This window comes from Macrosteles quadrilineatus, unplaced genomic scaffold (genome assembly GCF_028750875.1).
Source record: "Macrosteles quadrilineatus isolate MER2022 unplaced genomic scaffold, UCM_ALF_1.0 Scaffold_5__1_contigs__length_97177068, whole genome shotgun sequence".
NCBI lineage: Eukaryota > Metazoa > Arthropoda > Insecta > Hemiptera > Cicadellidae > Macrosteles > Macrosteles quadrilineatus.
This window is the reverse complement of record NW_026542598.1, coordinates 38,863,923-38,884,686: the sequence shown is the minus strand read 5'-3', so window position 1 is coordinate 38,884,686 and position 20,764 is coordinate 38,863,923. Positions and strand designations below refer to the sequence as shown.

The 20,764-nt window shown below is 35.6% G+C and overlaps 1 protein-coding gene and 1 long non-coding RNA gene across 5 annotated transcripts; one reads left to right on the top strand and one right to left on the bottom strand.

Annotated features, from left to right (window-relative positions):
* Window positions 1–897: 897 nt before the first annotated feature.
* LOC128993866 (uncharacterized) lies at window positions 898–5,802 on the bottom strand. 3 transcript variants are annotated; one of them, XR_008490840.1, is made up of 3 exons: window positions 5,642–5,802; window positions 2,929–3,100; window positions 898–1,052 (listed from the first exon to the last, which is right to left on the bottom strand). It is a non-coding gene; the product is annotated as an uncharacterized LOC128993866 (long non-coding RNA). The 3 variants fall into 3 exon arrangements; XR_008490841.1 differs by lacking the exon at window positions 5,642–5,802 and adding an exon at window positions 4,955–5,056; XR_008490839.1 differs by lacking the exon at window positions 5,642–5,802 and having other exon boundaries at window positions 2,929–3,356.
* Window positions 5,803–6,507: 705 nt separating this feature from the next.
* On the top strand, window positions 6,508–20,102 carry LOC128993864 (holocytochrome c-type synthase-like). Of its 2 annotated transcripts, none has more exons than XM_054417926.1 (7): window positions 6,508–6,657; window positions 7,446–7,605; window positions 12,863–12,919; window positions 16,253–16,375; window positions 16,761–16,880; window positions 17,929–18,041; window positions 19,771–20,102. In XM_054417926.1, the coding sequence occupies exons 2-7, from the start codon at window positions 7,447–7,449 to the stop codon at window positions 20,012–20,014; spliced, it is 816 nt and encodes a 271-aa protein (XP_054273901.1). In that variant the 5' UTR covers window positions 6,508–6,657; window position 7,446; the 3' UTR covers window positions 20,015–20,102. The 2 variants fall into 2 exon arrangements, with proteins under 2 accessions (XP_054273901.1, XP_054273900.1); XM_054417925.1 differs by having other exon boundaries at window positions 6,508–6,703.
* The last annotated feature ends 662 nt before the right edge of the window (window positions 20,103–20,764 follow it).

The following is a 20,764-nucleotide window of genomic DNA, read 5'->3' as shown; positions in this document are numbered from 1 at the left end:
AGCCCTGAAAATAAATGTTTACCGGACGAGTGTGGTCGTTCCCGTGCGAGACGAAGTCGAGTACGGGATTACCATACGAGTCCGGTACACACATTTTGGACGAGTTACGTACGATAGTTTACGCCATACTACTTAATTCGTACAAATCCTTACATATTTCCACCAACTAAATGACTAAACATCACCAGTCATAACCTCTATGAGAGGTTATGAGAGGTTGGTGTCCGGAAAAACTCATTGCAGAACAGTATTACGCAATGAAACCCCATTTGAATAAGCCGGCGGCAAACAGCTGTTTTCTGGACTGAATCCTTGCGTGGGAAGTTCGTCAAAATAATGTAGTGTGGCGTAAAAAATTTTTTCACCACACTATGATGTTTTTGGCTGTATTACATACGTTGATTGGTGGCTGAAAGTTACGTTTTGCTGGCCATGCCAGCTGTCATAGAAATTTGGGGACCGAGCAGGTTTTTACAGGCCGGGGCCGCAAAATCAGCTGTCCACTTACTTACTTAAAACATGAATGCATTTTAAATACACAATCAAAATCCATAGCATTGCAATAGAATTGTGTTATTGTCGCCGTTGCCTAGCAACTATTTATTTTTATTTTTGCTGATTCCTCAAATTATTTCTTTACATAACCTGTTGTAGTTGTGTTGACTATCAGTGTGCATTATTATAGTGGTGAATTAATAGTGGTAATAGGGTATAGTGTGGTGAAAAATAGCGTTCGTACCACGGGCAGAAATGGTTTTGCAGCTCTCGATCGATTTAAGTTCTCGACTTCGTCTCGAACTTAAAAACTATCTCGAGCCGGCAAAACCTCATTTTCGGCCCTAGGTACGAAATATACTATTACAGCTGGAAATAGTGGCATTGTAAATTATCATTCAATTTTAATAGTTTATGTAGAACATTTATTTTAAAACATATAAAGTAAATCATAAACAGTGGTAATTTATCACAACAGTCCGTACTATCACACCTCACACTAATAACAAAACATTTTTAAGTCTTCAATCAGTTCACCAGCACCTCAATCAATGACTCTGTAACAAAAAAACTCTGTTTTAGGTTAATTTAATAAACATGGGCAACACATTCAATGTGAAGCCTACAGCAAGTTCACACTAGTAAACATATTGTATGTGGTACTATGGGGTTATTGCATGAAGTTTTGGCTGTTACTTTTTTATTCGTGTCACTATAACATAGTAAAATGTACAGAACAATAGACTCCCTCTTATCCAGACTCTTGGGACCGAGGTCAGTCCGGATAGTGGGTTTTCTCGTTAAACTGACGTCCCACAAACTCATTAAAACTGACCGTTTAAATGCATACTGTATATACAGTATTTGACTAAAATGTAGTAGAGCATAATCACTGTACTCATATCCTTAACACAAGAACAGACGTTTCAGTAACGCTTACCGCCCACTTCCTGCCGACCTAGTCTGGTTAAACCGATGTGCTGATAAAAATTGCCCGGTTAAAGGCCTATTTTGCTTGAAGCGATTGCAGCGATAGTCGCATGGCGATAATCGCTCCGCGATAGTAGCCGGGCACTGCTCTGACGGAGTTTGCGTTGTCCTGTTTTGCTTGGAGCGACAATCGCAAGAGTCGCTAGCTACAGTCGCGGACCACTGCCCCGGGGACCAGTCTGAGCGATAATCGCGCCGCGACTGATGCGCAGAACCTCAAAACAGTGCAGTTCACTCAGTAGGCACATAATAGGGGTTAAATTAAGCATAATTTACTTTTTTGTTCACATTAATTTTTCTATTCATGTGCTGTTACGATTCTACTGTTTTGGTTATATTTCATTACACATTGATTTCATTTTCTAAATTAAATTTTAGTAGAAACAGGCGACTTGTTTAAAATTGTTAAGGTAATTTACGTCTATTCAAATTTATTAAATATAAAATGCTTGACTGTTCCAAGTTGTTATGTGTTATTTACGTAGTGTGGGCGTTAATACTGTGTCAGTTTTTGTATGAATATTTTTTTTTAATTTAGACTCCAGGTTTTATTTTCCGACATTCATGTACTCTTATTGATATCACTATTTTTTTATTTATATAAATATATTTTTTCATTGATATCACTACAGTTTTCTATTTAAGTCCTATCTAGTGACCTCTAGTGATACGTATCCGTCCCTAATCCTACGTATCACTATGTATTTTCAATCGATCGTCCATTGATACTTCCACTAGGGTCGAGTGGAGCCTCGTCTCCTAAATCCTCACCGAGGAGAAGCTTTAATGACTTACAATTCGCACTCATGACTTCACCATTGTGAGTGCTGATATTTAACTAACTATGAAAAATTGCTGTGCGACCGAAAATCAATCGCTCTAAGCAAAATGGCCGCATTGTCAGCTATAGTAGCTGAGCGATAATCGCTGTGCGACTATCGCTAAAGTCGCTCCAAGCAAAATAGGCCTTAAGAGATGTAATTTCCACCGAGTGTTGTCTGGTTTAACCGATGTCAGGTTAAAAGGTGTCCGAATAAGAGGGAGTCTACTGTACCTTATCATGGCTATTAAACATAGTAATAATGTTCCCTAATATGCAGCAAGGAAAATCAATTTTACTTAGCCTAAATACAAAGCGAAGAAGACTGGTTCTGAAAATTACATTGCACTGCAACAGCAATGTTATGGGGTAAAGTTCTGCAGAGAAACTTCAATGTATTATACTATCCTATCAAATTTTCAGTTTCTATAAATTAATAGGCCTACTGACAATTGCTTCAAATTTATATAATATATATATTGATTAAGAAATAGACCTGCTTATTAATCTGTTAGCCTATGGGTCTATTTAAAAAGAGGACCACCCGCCAATCTTTTACAGACCATTGCGGCGTTTAGATTATGTTAGCTTATAGGCCTACAACATAGAAAAAAACCACGCACCTGTATGAGTCGTGCATGCAGGACAGCAGGAGAGTCAGAGTGGTGGGGAAAGACACCTCGCCCCAACGACTTATCCCCACCACTGCTCCAGGCCCTTCCCCACCATCACCCTTCACCCCTACATGCGCGAGACAGCCATGGTTCTGCGCAGGTTCTTTTGAAAGTGGTAGGCCTATAGTTTATAAACAAACAAGGTATCATTAACAAAACGTTTAGCTTTTTTCTATAAGCTAAGTTACTCATGAAAAGACACGACTAGGTATAATTTGGCGCTTTTGACAATCAGTTTTGATAGAAAACTGTACAACACTAACCCAACCCAATGATGATGCTATTGGAACAATTTGTATTTATTTAGGTGTTACCTGGTTTTTATTAACATAAACTAAACCAAACTGAACTAACCTTGTTTAACCACCACAGCACAGTGTGAAAGTCTTTTTAACAAAATCTATGGCTTTAAATATTCATATCACGATACAGTACCTTTAATACTCAAAACAAAAATCGGAATTTATATCGCAGGGAATAATATAAAGTACTATTTGTATAACGAACTGATATTTCACCCAATATATATTGAAGGTATTGAAGGTACTGATATTGCAGGTTCTCTAAAGGACTTTACTGCAGTTCTTAATAGCCTACATTGTTTATAGTAAAACATTCTAGCATAAAATGAAGACTGTAAATGTATTGTTATTTGTTTCATCAAAATTACCCCAACTAAAAAATAAATTGTAGGCCTAGTTATTTTGATCTTTATAATAATATGACCATAACAACCTGTATAATGATTTTTACATCACTAAGTAGAGGACAAATTGTTTATTCCTAAAAGTAGGTAACGGGACAACAGTTTTTGGCCGCTACAAATAACTAGCCTACAATTTAATCGTTTATAAAACTTAACGTATATTTTCCTGTCGTTGGAGTTTCAAATAGCATGTTTCTCATGGCCATGTTACTCTAAATAATTTCAAACAAACCGCTATTTAAATTAAACAAACGATGTTTTAATATTCTGACTATTACAACAGCGCGAGGAAATGCCTCTTTCAAAAGGTTACAGCATTCTTATTAAGTTAGAGACTATATGTGTGTATGAGTAGCAAGTATAATCATAGACAAAAAGAATTATATATAGACTACCAACCGTGCTGCGGTTGCCATGGTTACCATAGGTTCCGGTGCACAACGCTGTAGTTTACGCAGCGCGTACGCCGTAACTACCGTGGTGCTCCAAGCGGTGTGCGCCAGAACCTATGGTAACCGCAGCACAGCTGACGGTCTATATTTAATTCTTTTTGTCTATGGTATAATGTAAAGAATGGGTACTTTCCTGTTAAAGGGAACATTTATTATAGATAATTTCTTTTAGAATATCAAAATTTTATTTTTCTGTCCGTTAAACAGCCATTCCCCATTCCTTTTCTGTTATTAAACGGAATTTTGAAACGGTAACATAGCCTATACAGCAAAAGTGAGTTATGTTATAACTTAGGTTAGATTAGCTTAGTTTGATTTTATAATCCAATAAACTAGGATATTAACTTAAATGTTTGCCTAAACAAGGTTCGGCCTACTTCTAAATTAGTACCTAGATAATTTAAATGTGTTTGAAGATAACAGAAGGAATAACTTAAGTTATGAATCGTGAAGTAAAACAAAAATATTGATAAGCTTATATCGAAAAGAAATCATCGATAATAATGAATGTTCCCTTTAGGCCTAACAGGAAACTGCCAAATAGTGAGAGACCCAATATAATATAGTAACCTAATAGGGTACTATAGTGTAGGCCTGTCTATCGATAGCGGAACCTAGCCTTGCCCTACGCCAGGGTAATGCAAAGCCTAGCCAAGGCCTAAGTTATTTAAATTTTAGTTAGTTAGCCTACACATTTAATTGGCTTAAGGACCATATTTAGTCTACGGCATAGACTTTTTTCCAAACAGTTAATGGTTTACAGGCTATAGGTTTAAATGTGTCAACCTAAAGATTAGGCCTTTAAAATACAACTCACCCAAGGGTTTCTAATATGAAAGTTACACCGCTTGGTAACTTATTTTGTAAGTGCCTTTTACCACACAGCCTACACAGTTCTTATATAATTATAAGATTCGTCCTTTTGCAATGTTTATGGGAAATGTCGGTAGTCCTAACCATGTCCTAACTGTGTGACCCTACAGGGGTACAACAGTTTCTTAACTGGGCTACCCTAATATCGATTGGAACTATCGAATTGAAATATTGATTAATAATCGATATTTTAAAATATAATGTCTATTATAAAATGAATCTATCATAACCTAACCTAACTAACCAAACTGGCTGCACGTTACTTTACGTCCTACATTCATTCGAATGAAATTATCGATTAGCCTATTTGATTGTTTCATTCGATAAATCGTTTGGTTAGTTAGGTTAGGTAAATCTTACCTAACTGACCAAACGATATAACTTTTCGAATAATCGATATATCGATCGATATTTTCATTCGAATGAGTGTAGGACGTAAAGTAAAGTGCAGCCACCAACCTTGTTGATGGTGAAAAAATCGCAGTTTACTAATTGAATCGATAGTTTCAATCGATATTAGTGTAGCCAGTTAAGAAACTGTATCCTTGTTTTATTTGGACAACACTTGGAACAAAACACAACAAACACTTTTAAAGACTAAGTTTAGGCCTACTACAGTATAAAAACTAACTTTAACTTAGGCCTGTTGTGGGGCCTACAAGCAGGGTGCACGAGGATGGCACGGTAGAACGCATAACAATAAACACTCTTTTATACACTTAAATCCGACTTCAAAACATACGATACTTCGATAAAACCTCAAATTATTTAAAAAAAAAACACAGCTTAAAGACTTTTTGAAAACTACAATCGCTGGGGCACAGCAGGGGCAGACAGATGACAGAATGACAGAACAGTAAACAACTGTTTTGCTTCAATTGTGTCAGAGTCGTTCATTTGAGATCAGCTCAATTTTACGGTTTGCGCATGCGCAGTAGGCTAGTCCAATTCCTGCCCTGAAACGCTCGCAGAATTATAGCTCAGTGGCTTGACGTGCATTTTTTCTAGCAGCCGACACAAAGTTGCTCATTCCATTGCGCAATGCTCAATCTCAATCTCACTCCACTCAACTCAAATCAATGCACACTGTGAAAGCGAAAACTGCGCGACTGCTCGACCCTCGACCCCGACTGCTTTGTGGTCAGTGTTTCCATTCGCGGGATTATTATCCCGAAAACGGGATTTTTAGACCTTGAGCGGGATTAAAACGGGATGCGGGATAAAACGGGATTTTTGGCTGTGACGACTATTTTTATTTTTTTCTACTCAATTTTAGAGAAAAACTAACTCAAATTGTTTAAATACTGTAGCAAAATATAATAGTGATGTTTAAACAACTTATAAAAATGATACGTAAAGTTTAACACTAGGAATTGTACCAAAAAAATCATGCGGGATAAAACGGGATTTTTCACCGATTTAAAAGCGGGATAAAACTGGATTTTTCGACCCTGTAAGCGGGATTATTTTTATGGTCGTGTGGAAACACTGTTTGTGGTGTTTAGAAGACCCAGACCACAGGGCACAGACCTAGACTTTGTCTTTCCTTTTTATAGGGCTCTGTGCTTGCAAGCTGTTATCAAGAACGTTATGGTTATTTTCTAAATCTAACCTATAAAAGTGCAAAACTGAACTGCAAATTTTTGGGTCAGAATTTTCAGCAATTAGGCTAGTTTAGAACACCTAAACTTACGTAAGTTATATAAGTAGTTTTCATTTATTTATTTACCTTCAGTGGTGACAAATAATCCCTCAATACACTAGGCCTCCCCTATGCCTCGATTTGTTTGATGTCCTAGACCTAAAAATTTAGCAAAAGGAACACTTAGGCCTATTTTCAGCTGGTTTCAAGGGTTTGGTATAAGTATCTCCAATGGTGTACTTTTTGGCCTAGATGACCTGGAGTAACTTTGGCTGCACTTTACTTTACGTCCTACCTACACTCATTCGAATGAAAATATCGATCGATTTATCGATTGTTCGATAAGTTGTATCGTTTGGTTAATTAGGTAAGGTTAACCTAACCGAACGATATATCGAATGAAACAATTGAACAATCGATAGTTTCATTCGAATGAGTGTAGGACGTACAGTTAAGTGCAGCCGTTACTTTTATTCTTTAATACTGTTACTTAAGTCTTAATGCAAAATAACATACAGTTTAATTGTGTTCAATGGAAGCTTTAGTGAAACAAGTGCAAATGGTCTGATAAAATTAAAATTGTGTGATTGTATTTTGATAATATAATATACTAGCTTATATAACTTAGGCTATTATCTATGCGACTGCAGTACCGTTGCGGCTTAGGGTACAGTTTCTTAACTGGGCTACATTAATAACGATGCTTAAATAGCTTAAGTTACCCACGCTAAATCTCAATAGAAAGATGATTTTGGCCTAATTAACCTAAGTTAGTCTATTTTCCTTTTTTTAGGATGGGCAACACATTGACTGTCGCAAACTTAGCAGCTGCCAACCTCACCCATGTGCCTCCAGCTCAGCCAGAGGGAACAGCTAAACCTTACGGACACGAAACATTCGAGGGTGAACCACCTCCAGAATGTCCAATGCACAAGCCCAAAGCGAAACCTGTGGTAATTAGGCCTAGTGTTCAGTATCAGAATTTTGTTGTAATTGATCAAATAGAGATAGGCCTATCCAAAGACATCGTAACAGTACTTAAAAGCCATTAAATATTCGACTAACAATTGGATAACAAATATGGTACTTTCCTGTTGAAGGGAACATTCATTAATCTATCTGATATCTTTCAATATATCCATAAGTTAGGCTTTTTTTGTTTTCCTTTACCATCCCTTCCTTTATTTGTTTTAATATCTTCAAACACATTTAAATTACAAATTGACAACTGCTCTTGTTTAGGCAAAATAATATACAGGGTGTGGTATTTATTGCGACGAACGTGACCATGGGAACCTATATAGATTTATATATCACTAGAAACTAGATTTTTAGCTGAAAATAATGGTGCAAAAATTTTTCCGCGCTCTCAAATATTAACGGAGTTGCGGCTGTTTTAAGTTTTATTTACCGGTAACTTGTTTTTTTGACTTAACCTATTTATAAGCCTATGAAATGTTCTCTGCAGATACTTGATATATTACGTTAATTGTAAGTAATTAAAGTAGAAGACTCACTTTTTACCAGGAAAAAAACAGTGCAAAAATGTCTCCGAGGCCACGAATATTAACTAAGGTAACTTAAGATAATTTGTCGTTTTGATTTCCTTTATCTACCTTCTATTCTAGTCTGCTACTGCTTGCCGCATTACGGAATTACGGAACGGACTAACTGTTACTTGTACAACTATACTGAACCTGAAATGAAAATGAAAATACGAAATTGAAGAGAAGAGAATAAAAATAAGTCAATCAAGTCATTTAAATTACATGTGCTACAAACATCTAAGAAACAATACGGTACTGAATAACTTATTTCAGAATGATTTTATTTAGGCATGTGTGGAAGGCAAGTCGGGCTTATGCGGATTCGTGACTGTATTAAGTGTTTTGAAGTTAGGTTAGATTAGGAAGGTAAAGTGTAGGTTATAGTGAACTGAGTTGATAATTTATATTACACACAGGCAGTTGTTGTGCAATTAAAATAGTGTATTAAACACAATGAAATCGTTATTTTGTTTTTAATGGCACAACAACTGTCTGTGTGTAATATAAATTATCAACTCAGTTCACTATAACCTACACTTTAACTTACCTAATCTAACCTACCTTCAAAGGACTTAATGCAGTCACGAATCCGCATAAAGTCCGACTTGCCTTCCACACATGCCTTTTCTGTCATCATACTTATATTTTGTGCTACAGCAAGTTTGGTTTGGTTAGGTTAGTTTAGAATAGTTTAATTTTAATCTATATATTAATTTGAAACTGTTTTTCTTTGTCATAGCTAAATTGAGAGAACGGCTGGGTGTAGAAACTCGGTAGAGGTGTCTAAAGAAAGGTCTTGGTCTGTAGATGAGCCATCAAAAGAGAAACGTGGTAAATTCCCTTGGGGCTCTGCCCCAGTGGCCTTTGAATTCCCATCCCATGTTATTCTTATGGAGGAAAAACTGGGTTTTTGTCCCAGCTAATTTGAGAGAACGGCTGGGCGTAGAAACTTGGTAGGGGTCTCTAAAGAAAGGTCTTGGTCTATAGATGAGCCATCAAAAGAGGAACGAGGTAAATTCCCTTGGGGCTCTGCCCCAGAAGCCTTTAAAGTTGCCTCTTCAAATTTGTTTACCATATGCATAATTCTTCACTACTTTTTAATGAAACAGCTGTTAATATTTAAATTGTGATTTATTGAATTTGTCAAAATGAAGTACAGTATTTGCAATAGGTTTTTCTGATTTTAAAATCAATTTTATTCTGTATCGTGTCATGTTTTGCAATATAATGTTCTATTACCAAATCAGTGGAAAATCCTAATATCACAGTAAGTTAACTCTTAAAATTATTTCTTAAGGAGTTAACTTATATCTATTGTATGGCTTGGTTTCTGCCTTTTTTTACCACTTCTTGGAGATTGTACGTAGGTGATATTCATTGGCGTATTGCATCTGTAGACGAAACTTGGGTTGGTAAAATTATTACAATGGAAAAAGCGAGAAATCCTGGACAATTTGATATAGGCTAAAAATGAAACTGAATTAACAATATGCTACATTTCTTGAGCAATCATTGAAATAACCGATTTGCAAACAATGGAAACATAGAAAAAGTCATAGAACACAACAAAGTAGAAGAAAAGAAATTTATAATCGTTATGCTTATAATCATTTATAATCGTTATTATAGAAAACCTAATGCGGCTAGAGGGAAATATTTGTAGAAACACTAAAAAACAAGATCAGCTTTTTGAGAAAAGATAAGATATTTACAAAAGATTTTGATTATATCTAACTGTTGTGTAGATCGTGAGTATTTCCATAATCTTCGTGAGTCGCCTGTAATGCTTCGCAATTGCTCGAATTCGAGCAACAGGTACACTAGTAATAATATGATTCATAGACTAATCAATGTGTTATTTAAGTCAATAACACAATCACTCATCCCCTGGTTATATTACCAAATGTAAAGCACAGTTCATTACTAATATATTTAATAATACTTTACTGTAGTACTCTCTTATAATATTTAACAAAGTGTTATGACACTAGCGCTCAAGTGACACCAACATGAACTAGACATGGAAAAAACTTCAGATTTTAGAATGGAATGAGAAGTCTAACATTGTTGGTGTATGTTTAATAGTAGTTGTTAGTTGTTAGGCTTTAGAAGTATGCCTACGTAAAAATCCTTATTCTAGGTATAAGGATTCAAAAGGGCATAAAAGCTACATGGTTAAAGTATCAATGTTAGCCTATTTTGTGGAGTGGATTGGATTACTGGAACTGGATTTTGTCAAATCCATCATGCCCCCGCCAGCCGCCACTAACCATTTCACTTATATGCGTACAGATTAGCTATTTTGTTTCCCGAACGTTCTTTATGCTGAAACTAATTAATAAGTTTGCGTTAATTTAACCTATTGATTGTTAGTGTGTGTCTAATATTTACTTAAAATCACTTACAATTTACATAAATTTAATAGTTATACAAAGATTCTGGTGAGGAAATATCGTCAATTAAAATAGACTAGTCAGTAGACTTACAAAGGTAAATAAAACTTAAAACAGCCGTAACTCCGTTAATATTAGTTAGCGCGGAAAAATTTTTGCACCGTTATTTTCAGCAAAAAATTAGTTTCTGGTGATATATAAATCTATATAGGTTCCCATGGTCACGTTCATCGCAATAATTACCCAGGGTGTTTTTAAAAGAATGTCGGGATTTTTTACGGTCGTTGCTCGGGGACTATTCAAGATAATTTAACGATTTGAAGGGAAAAGAAAGTTTTTGTCTCATTCTTTGATCCAGTTCGGAATGATCTAACAAAATGAAAATTTTCATTAATCTTATATGAGCGTAAAACTGGCAAAGTCTGTACAATTAGGGTGATCGGCAGGTTTATCTGATGTCTTAACTGCATCCTTTTAGGCACAAAGACTCCATCTTTTACAGTTAACATCATAAAGTTACCAATTTAGGTTTGTTCCGTACTGGAGACTGACGTCAAGCGTATGAGTCACAATAGTGGCCTACCACCACGCACCTGTTTTGCGCATGCAAAGGTTAAAATTTCCTCCCTTGCTACACGGGAAACAAAACTTAGTTGTTTAGCTTCAATTTGACGTATAAAACGTTTAGTTACCTACCTTGAATAGTACCCATACAATCATCATTTAAAATCCCGGCATTCTTTTAAAAACACCCTGTATTATGTGGATTCAGAAATAAAACTGTTCTATAAGGTAAACTAACATAACTAACAAACACTTGCTGTACCATTTGAAACTTTTATTTGATAACAGAATTTAAGGCATGTGAGTAATATGAAACGGGATTTGGAAATGTTACAGCCAAGTTTGGTTGGTTGGGTAAGGTTAGTTTAGAACAATTTCATTTCAATATAAATAGGCTAATATTTTAAAATTGTTTGTTGATACTGAACAATATTTACTTATCGTATTTATCAGCTGATATCTCGTTCATTAATATTAATATCGGTCAGAAAATTAAATATTGATGTCTCGAAAAAAAAATCTTAAGTATATAAGTTTAATAATGAATGTTCCCTTTAACAGAAAAGTACCGGTACGTTCCTGTTAAAGGGAACATTCCTTAGGCCTAGGCCTACATAAAAATAGGCTAAGTTCGGCTGAGTTGATAAGTACCGGTAAGTTACTTCTAGAAATCTATTATGATATCTAATATGTAGGGATGGTCAAGTCTTGAAATTTCGGGAAATTGTAAATCTCGTTACACGAGATGAGATTTCTTTTTGGCCGAGATTTTTATCAAGACGAGAATAAAAAAAAATTTAAAAACGCCTGCTGAAAGTCAATGCAATACAGGAGCGTGTTGTAGTTGCGTTTCCTTTGTGAAGGCGTTCTTATTTAATTAAATCTTTAAATGTAAATATTACTTTAATTATTTTAATAATATTACTTTAATAACATTTGAGAAGTTTTGTTAAGTGTAAGCAGTGTGAGGAATGTTTTATTACTATAAAAAGTCAAAACAAGTAGGCCTAACTATTTTATAAAAATCAATATTGCTTTTATTTTATGATTTATTTTATTTTAGGATAAGTTGAACTCTATCCTAACTGATATCACTATGTTTCCTAATCGTAGGCATTTTTAAATAAGTTAGGCGTGATGAATAAAAAAATGTTATGCTAATGTTTTTTAATAAAAGATTGTAAATATTCTTGCCTATTATCATTATTTTTGTATTTAAACAGTCATCTAACAATGTTACAAAATCAGATAAAAATTTTGAACGTGCATTTTCCGTTGTGTATGAGAAGGGAAATCCCGTCTCAATCTCGTCTCGAAATTTTATGAGAAATAAAAAATCTTGTCTCGTCTCAAACTAAAAATCCAATCTCATCCATCCCTACTAATATGTATAGGCTATAGCCTAATGCCATGTAGCATACATTTTTTAATATTTCAACTGTTAACAGAGTTGTTAGTTGTTAAAAATATATTTAGAAGCCTACCATATTTTACAACACAATATTGTCTTAAATCAGAAATTTTAAAATAATTTTGTGAAACTTCTTATGGTTTAAAAAAAAAACTGAAGTTTTGGATTTGCGGTGCCAAACTTAAAAGCTTAATTTAATTTTCTGTTCAGATTATTCAAGTTTCTTAGTATGAAATAATATTAAGAATGTGGTTTTTGTGTGAATGATAGGCTAATTTATTTTTTGTGTTCGCAGGTTCAATCAGAGTGTCCCATAAACCATGACAACAGTGACATTGATCCCAGAAATATGGTATGTAGCCTAATTATTTAAACTTATCAGTACAATTGATTGACTGATTGGCAACAGGTTGCCATCTAATTTGATTTTCGTTCTGTAGGCTATGTCTTTTGAAAATTATAGACCATATCAAGAAATTAGGCTATAAAAATTGCCATAAACTCAGAGGCTTTAGTGTTTGAAGATTTTTAGTTACAGTGCTCGCCTTCAAATCTGAAGGTCGCTAGTTCAATTCCAAGAGATTGTTTCTAGATCCAGTTCTCTTGTGCCATTGGGCTTTGAATTAATGATGCTATCTACGTTCTACGTTAGATAGTAGCAATACCAGGTTTTAAACCAACTCACTACAAAATCCTTTCAAATGTGCCAATGGAGGGAAACCCAATGAGAGTGCTAGGTCTAAACAAAATGTAAAAGCCTAAATAAAATTGGTATTTACTCCGGGGAGGTATAGAAGAGGCTACGATGACAGCTGTGGGCTTCTTATTAGCGGAGGGAACGCCATTACCGTAACAAAACAGTTGGTATCCATCGGCCTCGGTGGTCTAATGGTTAGCGTGCCGGGCTGATATACTGAAGGTCCCGGGTTCGAATCCTGTTGGTAGCAATAACTTTTTGTCCAAGATTTTTTTATTATCAGCAAGTTTGGTTGGTTTGGTTCGGTTATTACAGTTTAATTTTATTATTAAGTCATTATAAAATTTTAATTGAGCAAATTCTAGTTTTATTTAATAAACAGAATTATTTTTCCGATTACTAAACTTTTGTTATATTAGTTCTTTATCAGCAAGTTTGGTTAGTTCGGTTAGGTTATGATAGTTTAATTTTATAATTAAAAAATAATAAAATTGAATTTGAGACATTTATAATTTTATTTTATGAACAGAACTATTTTTGCGATTAGTAAACCTTCATTGCCAAAGTGCTCTCTACTACAGCGCTGTTCACGGAGGAATTTTGAACTAAATGCCTCATTCATACCTCCCCTAAGTCAGACCCAATAAAATTGGATTTCTTTAAGTGGAATAAGTTGAGTATAGTATAACCTAGTGTGTTAGTCCATTTAACCAGTGGCGTACTGTCATAGTTGGGGGCCTGGGGCGGCTTAGATGAGAGGGCCTTTTTTACATACATATACATACATACATATATATATATATATATATATATATATATATATATATATATATATACAAGTGAAATAATAAATACCATAGTAGGTCTACCCTCTTTAAAATCATTTTATGTTTAAAATTATTTTAAACGGTACCATGGTGTTTATTAAAAATGTAACCCTAAACAGTGACTAGAACTAAAAAGGAATATACGCTTTTAATGTATTTTGTATCACTGATTAAATGAGCTTACTTCAACTATTTTTAATGTAATCTATTTTTGTATTTGAGAAAAATTGAATGATGCTAAATTAAGTTTTCCTTTGAGTTTTTAACATTTCAAGTTTTTATGAGTTGGAGATTCAAAATAAGCACGAGCACTCCAAGAAGTAATACAAATCAGGATTTTTCTGACACTTCTTTAAACTTTTTTCATTTTGGAGATAGGCCTACTAACTTATTTTTGTACAAAATACATTACATAATTATATTAGCCTATCTTTATTATTATACATTACATTTTAATAAAGGGTGTCCCAATAAGAACACCGGATATGAAATGTTAATGAACCATATATTTTCACGCTAAATTTACAATATGAAACATGAATCTTAAAGCATAGTATCTCCGATTAGTAATAGAATATTATGTCTCGTAAGTGTCCACCTGCTGCCTGCTGACATGCCCGACATATCTCGACAAAGTTTTCCATCACTTTTTCACACACTTCCTGTTGAATGACAAGATCAATTTCCTCCTTCAGGTCTTGGATTGTTTGAGGATTATTGGTGAAAACAAGTTACTTTAAATATCCCCAAAGAAAGTAGTCACACGGTGTTAAATCGCACGATCTTGCTTAGATGGCGATGCAGCGATGTGTGCTTCATCGCTGAACAGCAAAGTTTTTGTCATTTTCATATTGATTGCCAACCACCCAGTTTACAAAATCAAGCCGTTTTACGGGATCTCTTGGCTTGTTCTCTTGTGCAAGTTGAATTTTGTAAGGGCTCATGTGAAGGTCTTTTACCAAAATTCTTTGTACTGTGCTCCGAGCTAGGCCTAACTGCTGACTACGCCGACGAATCGATGTTCTTGCGTTGTCTTCTACACTATCATGTACAGCCTCAATATTTTCAAGGGAGCGACCTGCCCGACTGCGCAATGGTCTTTTAATGTACAAAACTGATCATATTTTTTCGAATTTAGAAATTAATCTTCGGACAGATGACTCATTTGGTGCATTGACCCGGCTGAAAATAACACGCATCTTCCGCACCGTTTCAGCGAAACGTTCCCCGTACTTGTAGTGCACTTTAAGTATGACCAAGCGTTGATCCGTCGTGTAGCGATTCATGACTACAAATGGGACCTAATACTGATAACATACATATAAGGATAAGACGCTCTTGAAATCCGGCGTTCTTACTGCGACACCCTTTATAATTGGTCCAAACGACTTCTGTGATCGGGGCAAAAAAGAACGTTATAATCCTCGGTGAAGACGAAATCGTTAGCGTCCGTGTGGGGTTGTAATCTCCATCTCCCGCGGTCGCACGGGTTATCTCTGAGACCGCGGAGCATTCGTAAACATGTCCTATGTTTACGGTGGAATAGTGAACATCTTTCGCGAACGCAGGGATATATTCTACATGCCGAATACGTTAACATCTCCAGCAAACGCGTGGAAAACATATCGTCCCCCGCAATGGCGGCAAAATCGTGAACACAGAACATCTTTTGTGGTTGCGAGACCGTATTATCGTCACCCGCGATCGCTGCTGGTCGTGATTTTCGATTGCGCAATCTTTGCAGACTCTTCATGGTGATTGTGGGAACATATGATTATATTCAACAGCAAAATTTATTTTCCAATTTTTGAGACTCAAGTAAGGCCTCTTCCTAGGCCAAGAGGCCCTTGACAATGGCCGTGTTGGAAGTTAGGGAAATACGGCCCTGATTTGGGGGCCTATGTTGGTGTGGGGCCTGGGGCGGACCACCCCCCCCCCTGTCGGTACGCCACTGCATTTAACATGTTAGTTTTCTTTTAAAGGATAGATCAATAATTTGTTATGCCATTCAGTAGTCCGAGTCTGTGGAGTTGTAACTTTTGTCACGCTGTGGCCTTGTGTCAGAGAGGCCATGCTAACAGATGTTTCTCACTGTAAAAGTGCTGCATACTTGCATTCAACGTTGAGTGCTCAATCTGTGATAACTGTGTAATGCTTGTAGATGGGACCAGCCAATCAAAAGCCAGCACCAGACCAGCCGTTCACACTGCCGACCAATAGAGAGACGTCTACAATACCTAAAGCTGGCAAAGAAGGAGAATTTTGGGTCTACCCTTCCGCACAGGTAGGCTGACCATCTGATTTGAAGTGCAGACATTTTCTAAAACCCAGAGTAATGGATAGAGGAGTTGAAATAAGATCATCCTTTTTCACCCTGTGTCTGCAAGAGATTTTTGGTTGCTGTGAGGATTTAAGACAGGTGCTATTGTAATACAAATAAATAAAAATGCCCAGATCAACTAAAAGTGTTGCTTGCCTCTTTCTTGCTACAAGAGTGAAAAGGTTGAGGTTGGGTTTAATTAAAGACGGACTATTCTCTTATGGGCGATATAATGTCTTTGTATATCACAGTAATTATTAGAGTGTCTCTTAAAATTAATGTGTTCATAGACAAAAGCACTTGATTTAGTAATAGTATTTCTTGATTAATGTTAGACTAACTGTTGCAGATGTTTTGGAATGCTATGCTTCGCAAAGGCTGGCGATGGAAGGATGACGATCTCAAGCCTCATGATATGGAGGTTATCATCAAAATACACAATGCCAACAACGAGGCTGCCTGGCAAGAGGTGATAAAACTTTAGTCTGATGATATTATATTTCATAGCCTATTTTATATTTTTTCAGAAACAAACTATAAGTGTATAATTAAGGTACTAGCTGTGAAAAACCTACTAGGCTTTTCATTGATAAATGAAAAGACAAAGTTGTTTACTCGGCCCAATCCCTTTGTTCAAAAACAAATGTTTTTTTTTTTAGTTTATAATTTATCACACTCATGGGTGACGATGATGATGTCCCTGTGATCGAAGGATATGCTTACCATTTCACCACAACCTCGGGGTAACAATGATGATCTTGTGATTGTAGGAGATGTTTACCATTTCACTGTGATCTCGGGTAACGATGATGATTTTCCTGTGATTGAGGAAGATAATCAAGATATTGTGGGTGAAATGATTATTTCCCTGTGATTGCAGGATTTGACAATTTTGCCACGATTGGCGGGAAGTTCCGCTTAAGGGGTGGGGGCTGATTGGGTTGATTAGGCCTAGGGCCACTAGTACCCTAAATCAGGCACTGGTCGTACAGTATCTAGCTTCTGCTAAGTAGCTGTAATTACGATTTAGTTTGTATTCTATTGCTACTGTAAATCTAAATACTTGTAAATGTTTTTTTTTATAACTGGCATCTTCAATCAACATTATTAAATCCTCTTTTACTAAGCATATTGGTGGAGTAAAACCATAGACAAAAAGAATTAAATATAGACTGTCAGCCGTGCTGCGGTTACCATAGGTTCCGGTGCACACCGCTGTAGTTTACGTAGCGTGTACGCTGTAACTACAATGGCGCTCCAAGCAGTGTGCGCCAGAACCTATGGTAACCGCAGCACAGCTGACGGTCTATATTTAATTCTTTTTGTCCATGGTAAAACTTTGACTCTTAATTCTAAACATGTTTATACGGGGAAATTATGTTTTTCCGCCTTTTCTTACAGATTTTTTTAGCTATAAATTATTATAATATTCAACATTGCAGAGTCTTTAAAGCTTTACTCTATTACGGCAGAACAGCTTGGAAATGTATAGAATTACTAATAGTTATAATCTACAGGTTTTGAAATGGGAGGCGCTGCATGCTTACGAATGTGGCAATCCAAAACTGAAGAGTTTTGGTGGAAAAGCCACTGACTACTCTCCGAGAGCTCGAATCCGGCAGCTCATGGGGTTAGTAATTGTTATAATTCTAAATATTCTGAAGCAGTACTTAGAAAGTTTAAAAGTGTACATTGTAGTATAATGTACAGTATGACTTGTCCTAAATCTAAAATTTCTTATGTCAACAACTGCACTTGTACTGAAACAAGATTCTTGTAATACTGGGCCATATTATGTAACTGAGTAATTTGAATTCAATATAAACTAATAAGTTGGATTAGATCTCATGGAAACCTTTAACCCTGCATCGGGCGCACACAGACTTTTCCTCAGAAAAACGAATCGCTATCGGACACACATGGAGGATTTTTCCAGTACTCAACGCAATCATTTCGGCTCACACTGACAATGTCAGGGGTACAGGCAGATTTGTTATTGTGTCTAGGTCCTGGAAAACGGTGCGTGAGGTACAGCACCGAGTAGGCTGTCGACACTTGGAAAACTTCTTTTTATTTACAAAATAAAAAATACACGGATGAAATCCCTGCTGAGCGCCCAATGCAGGGTTAAGGAATCTTATTCAACCCATGGTTTAATGTTCTTTAAGGTATCCCATTATTATCTTGTTCTAATTAACATTTTAAAAGGTATTAATATTTTTTAAAGAATGGTCAAGAACTGATAACTTAAGTAATTGTTTGACTTGTAACTAAATAATTGCTCAAGTCATACCTTATCCACTGTTAAAGATAATTTTAAGTGGAGCTTCTCTCATTCATTCCCCGCTCTTCCTTGGCTTGGAATAACAATTTCTGAGCTGGGTTTAGAATTTTATTACAAACTATTTAACAGATAGTTTCCACTAAAGCGAATTTCCAGTATGACTGACCTGGAAAAGATAGCTGTAGGATTCGTTCAGGGCATACAACCTCCAAAAGTGTTTAATTTTAAATAGTATGTTTTATAAAAAAGCAATGGTTTGGTAACTTTTCAAAATACAGTAAATTGTATCCCTGTATCCAAGTGTACCGATACCAATAACGAGATACTTGTTAAGAAAATGGCTCATGTCATTAAAACTACCAACAGAAATAATTAATGAATATGTAATTTTGACAAATCTATATATGTCCCAAAACACATTTGAATATAAGAATAATAATTTTCATACTCAAACTGAAGGAACGGCTATGGGAAATCCACTATCATGTTTTATAGCAAATATATTTATGAGCCATTTTGAAACAAAAGCAAAAGAAGAAATGACATATTTTCCAAGAACATGGTTAAGGTACGTAGACGACATATTTGCAGTTTTTGATCTGAAAGAAAACCTTAATGACTTTGTCAACAAATTGAACTCTTTATATCCATCAATAAAATTCACATATGAGGTTGAAAATGATAAGAAGATCCCATTTCTGGATGTACTAATCCTACGGAGTGATGAAAAGCTCGAGTTTGATATTTACAGGAAACCAACCCACACCAATAGGTTTATCACTCAAGATTCTCATCACCATCCAGAACAGAAAAGATCAGCATTTAATTCAATGATTTATCGCCTCTATTATTTAGTAAATAACTAGTTACTTAATTAAAATTATAATTAGTTAATTATAATCCTTAAAATTTATAATTGTATTTTTTAAACATAAACATAACCTTCAGTTTTGTGATGTGTCTGATGATACCAGCATAGCTGGCGAAAGGCCTCATAAAAATTAAAAATTCTGAAATATTGGTGAAGTTGTTATTTCAAATTAACAGTAAATGTAATTGATTATTAATTTTCCAGGTATGAGTTACCATTTGACCGTCATGACTGGATCGTGGACAGGTGCGGGAAGGACGTGCGTTATGTGATAGACTACTACGACGGAGGCTTGGTCGGGCCGGATCACAGATTCGCCATCTTGGACGTGAGGCCGGCTATGGACTCCTGGGGGAACGTCTGGGACAGGATGAGAGTTGCCTGGATGAGATGGAGATACGAGTGGGAAGAGCGGCGATCACAGAGTCCAATAGAAAACAAGAGCTAAAGTGTAAAAATAGTTTGTAGTGTTGTAAGTTGAGTATTCCTCAGTGTGTAAATTTGTTGTAAGTAAATAAACTATGTTGAGTGAGCTATGTTAGTTTCTTTTTTATTCAGGCCTATCTCTTGAAATTGTCACGTCTGCATAAATAAAAAAAAAACATTTTAGTTCAACTTGATCTTCAATGTTCTAATGTCCACCTTTGTACTGTACCGGCTCACCCCTTTCTTTGCTGGATACGTTCCAGGCACAGATGTAGTCTATATGGACGGGCAAATGCAAGGTTAAAAGAGGCCGCCAACCTCTTTTTTCAAAAAGAAAAAAAGTTACCAATAATATTTTTATTGGGTACCAACTGTGAAAACCTCAACAAGCTGTTATTTAAGCCTATGCGAACTGAGAAAAAAATATTAGATAGAACTCTGTATTTTGCGGGTTAACCTTAAAATTTAACTAGGGATGGGCCTTGTTCAAATTTTGATTCCTGAAAACTACATTTATATCTTGGATTTTGGATTCAAAACCAACATCTAACTTTGCAGACAGCTTCTGCAATTGCTTTATTATCCTGTGATTCCCATCCGAAGCCATATGGAAACTAGAACATAAATTTAACTTTTTGATTTCAAAACAAATTTTACCTTTGGGGTTTTCACTCTGGTACTACCATTCTTGTGTCATATAAAAAAAATTAATTCTCTGGAAGTGTTAAAGAAAAATGTTAAAAATTCCAATTTTAAAATTGTCAAGAAACAG

Coding starts and splice junctions, on each gene's coding strand:
- LOC128993864 (XM_054417926.1), top strand. CDS start 7,447: ATGGGCAACACATTGACTGTCGCAAACTTAGCAGCTGCCAACCTCACC. Junction 16,376..16,760: donor GGGTCTACCCTTCCGCACAG/GTAGGCTGACCA, acceptor TAACTGTTGCAG/ATGTTTTGGAATGCTATGCT. Junction 18,042..19,770: donor CGAATCCGGCAGCTCATGGG/GTTAGTAATTGT, acceptor TTAATTTTCCAG/GTATGAGTTACCATTTGACC.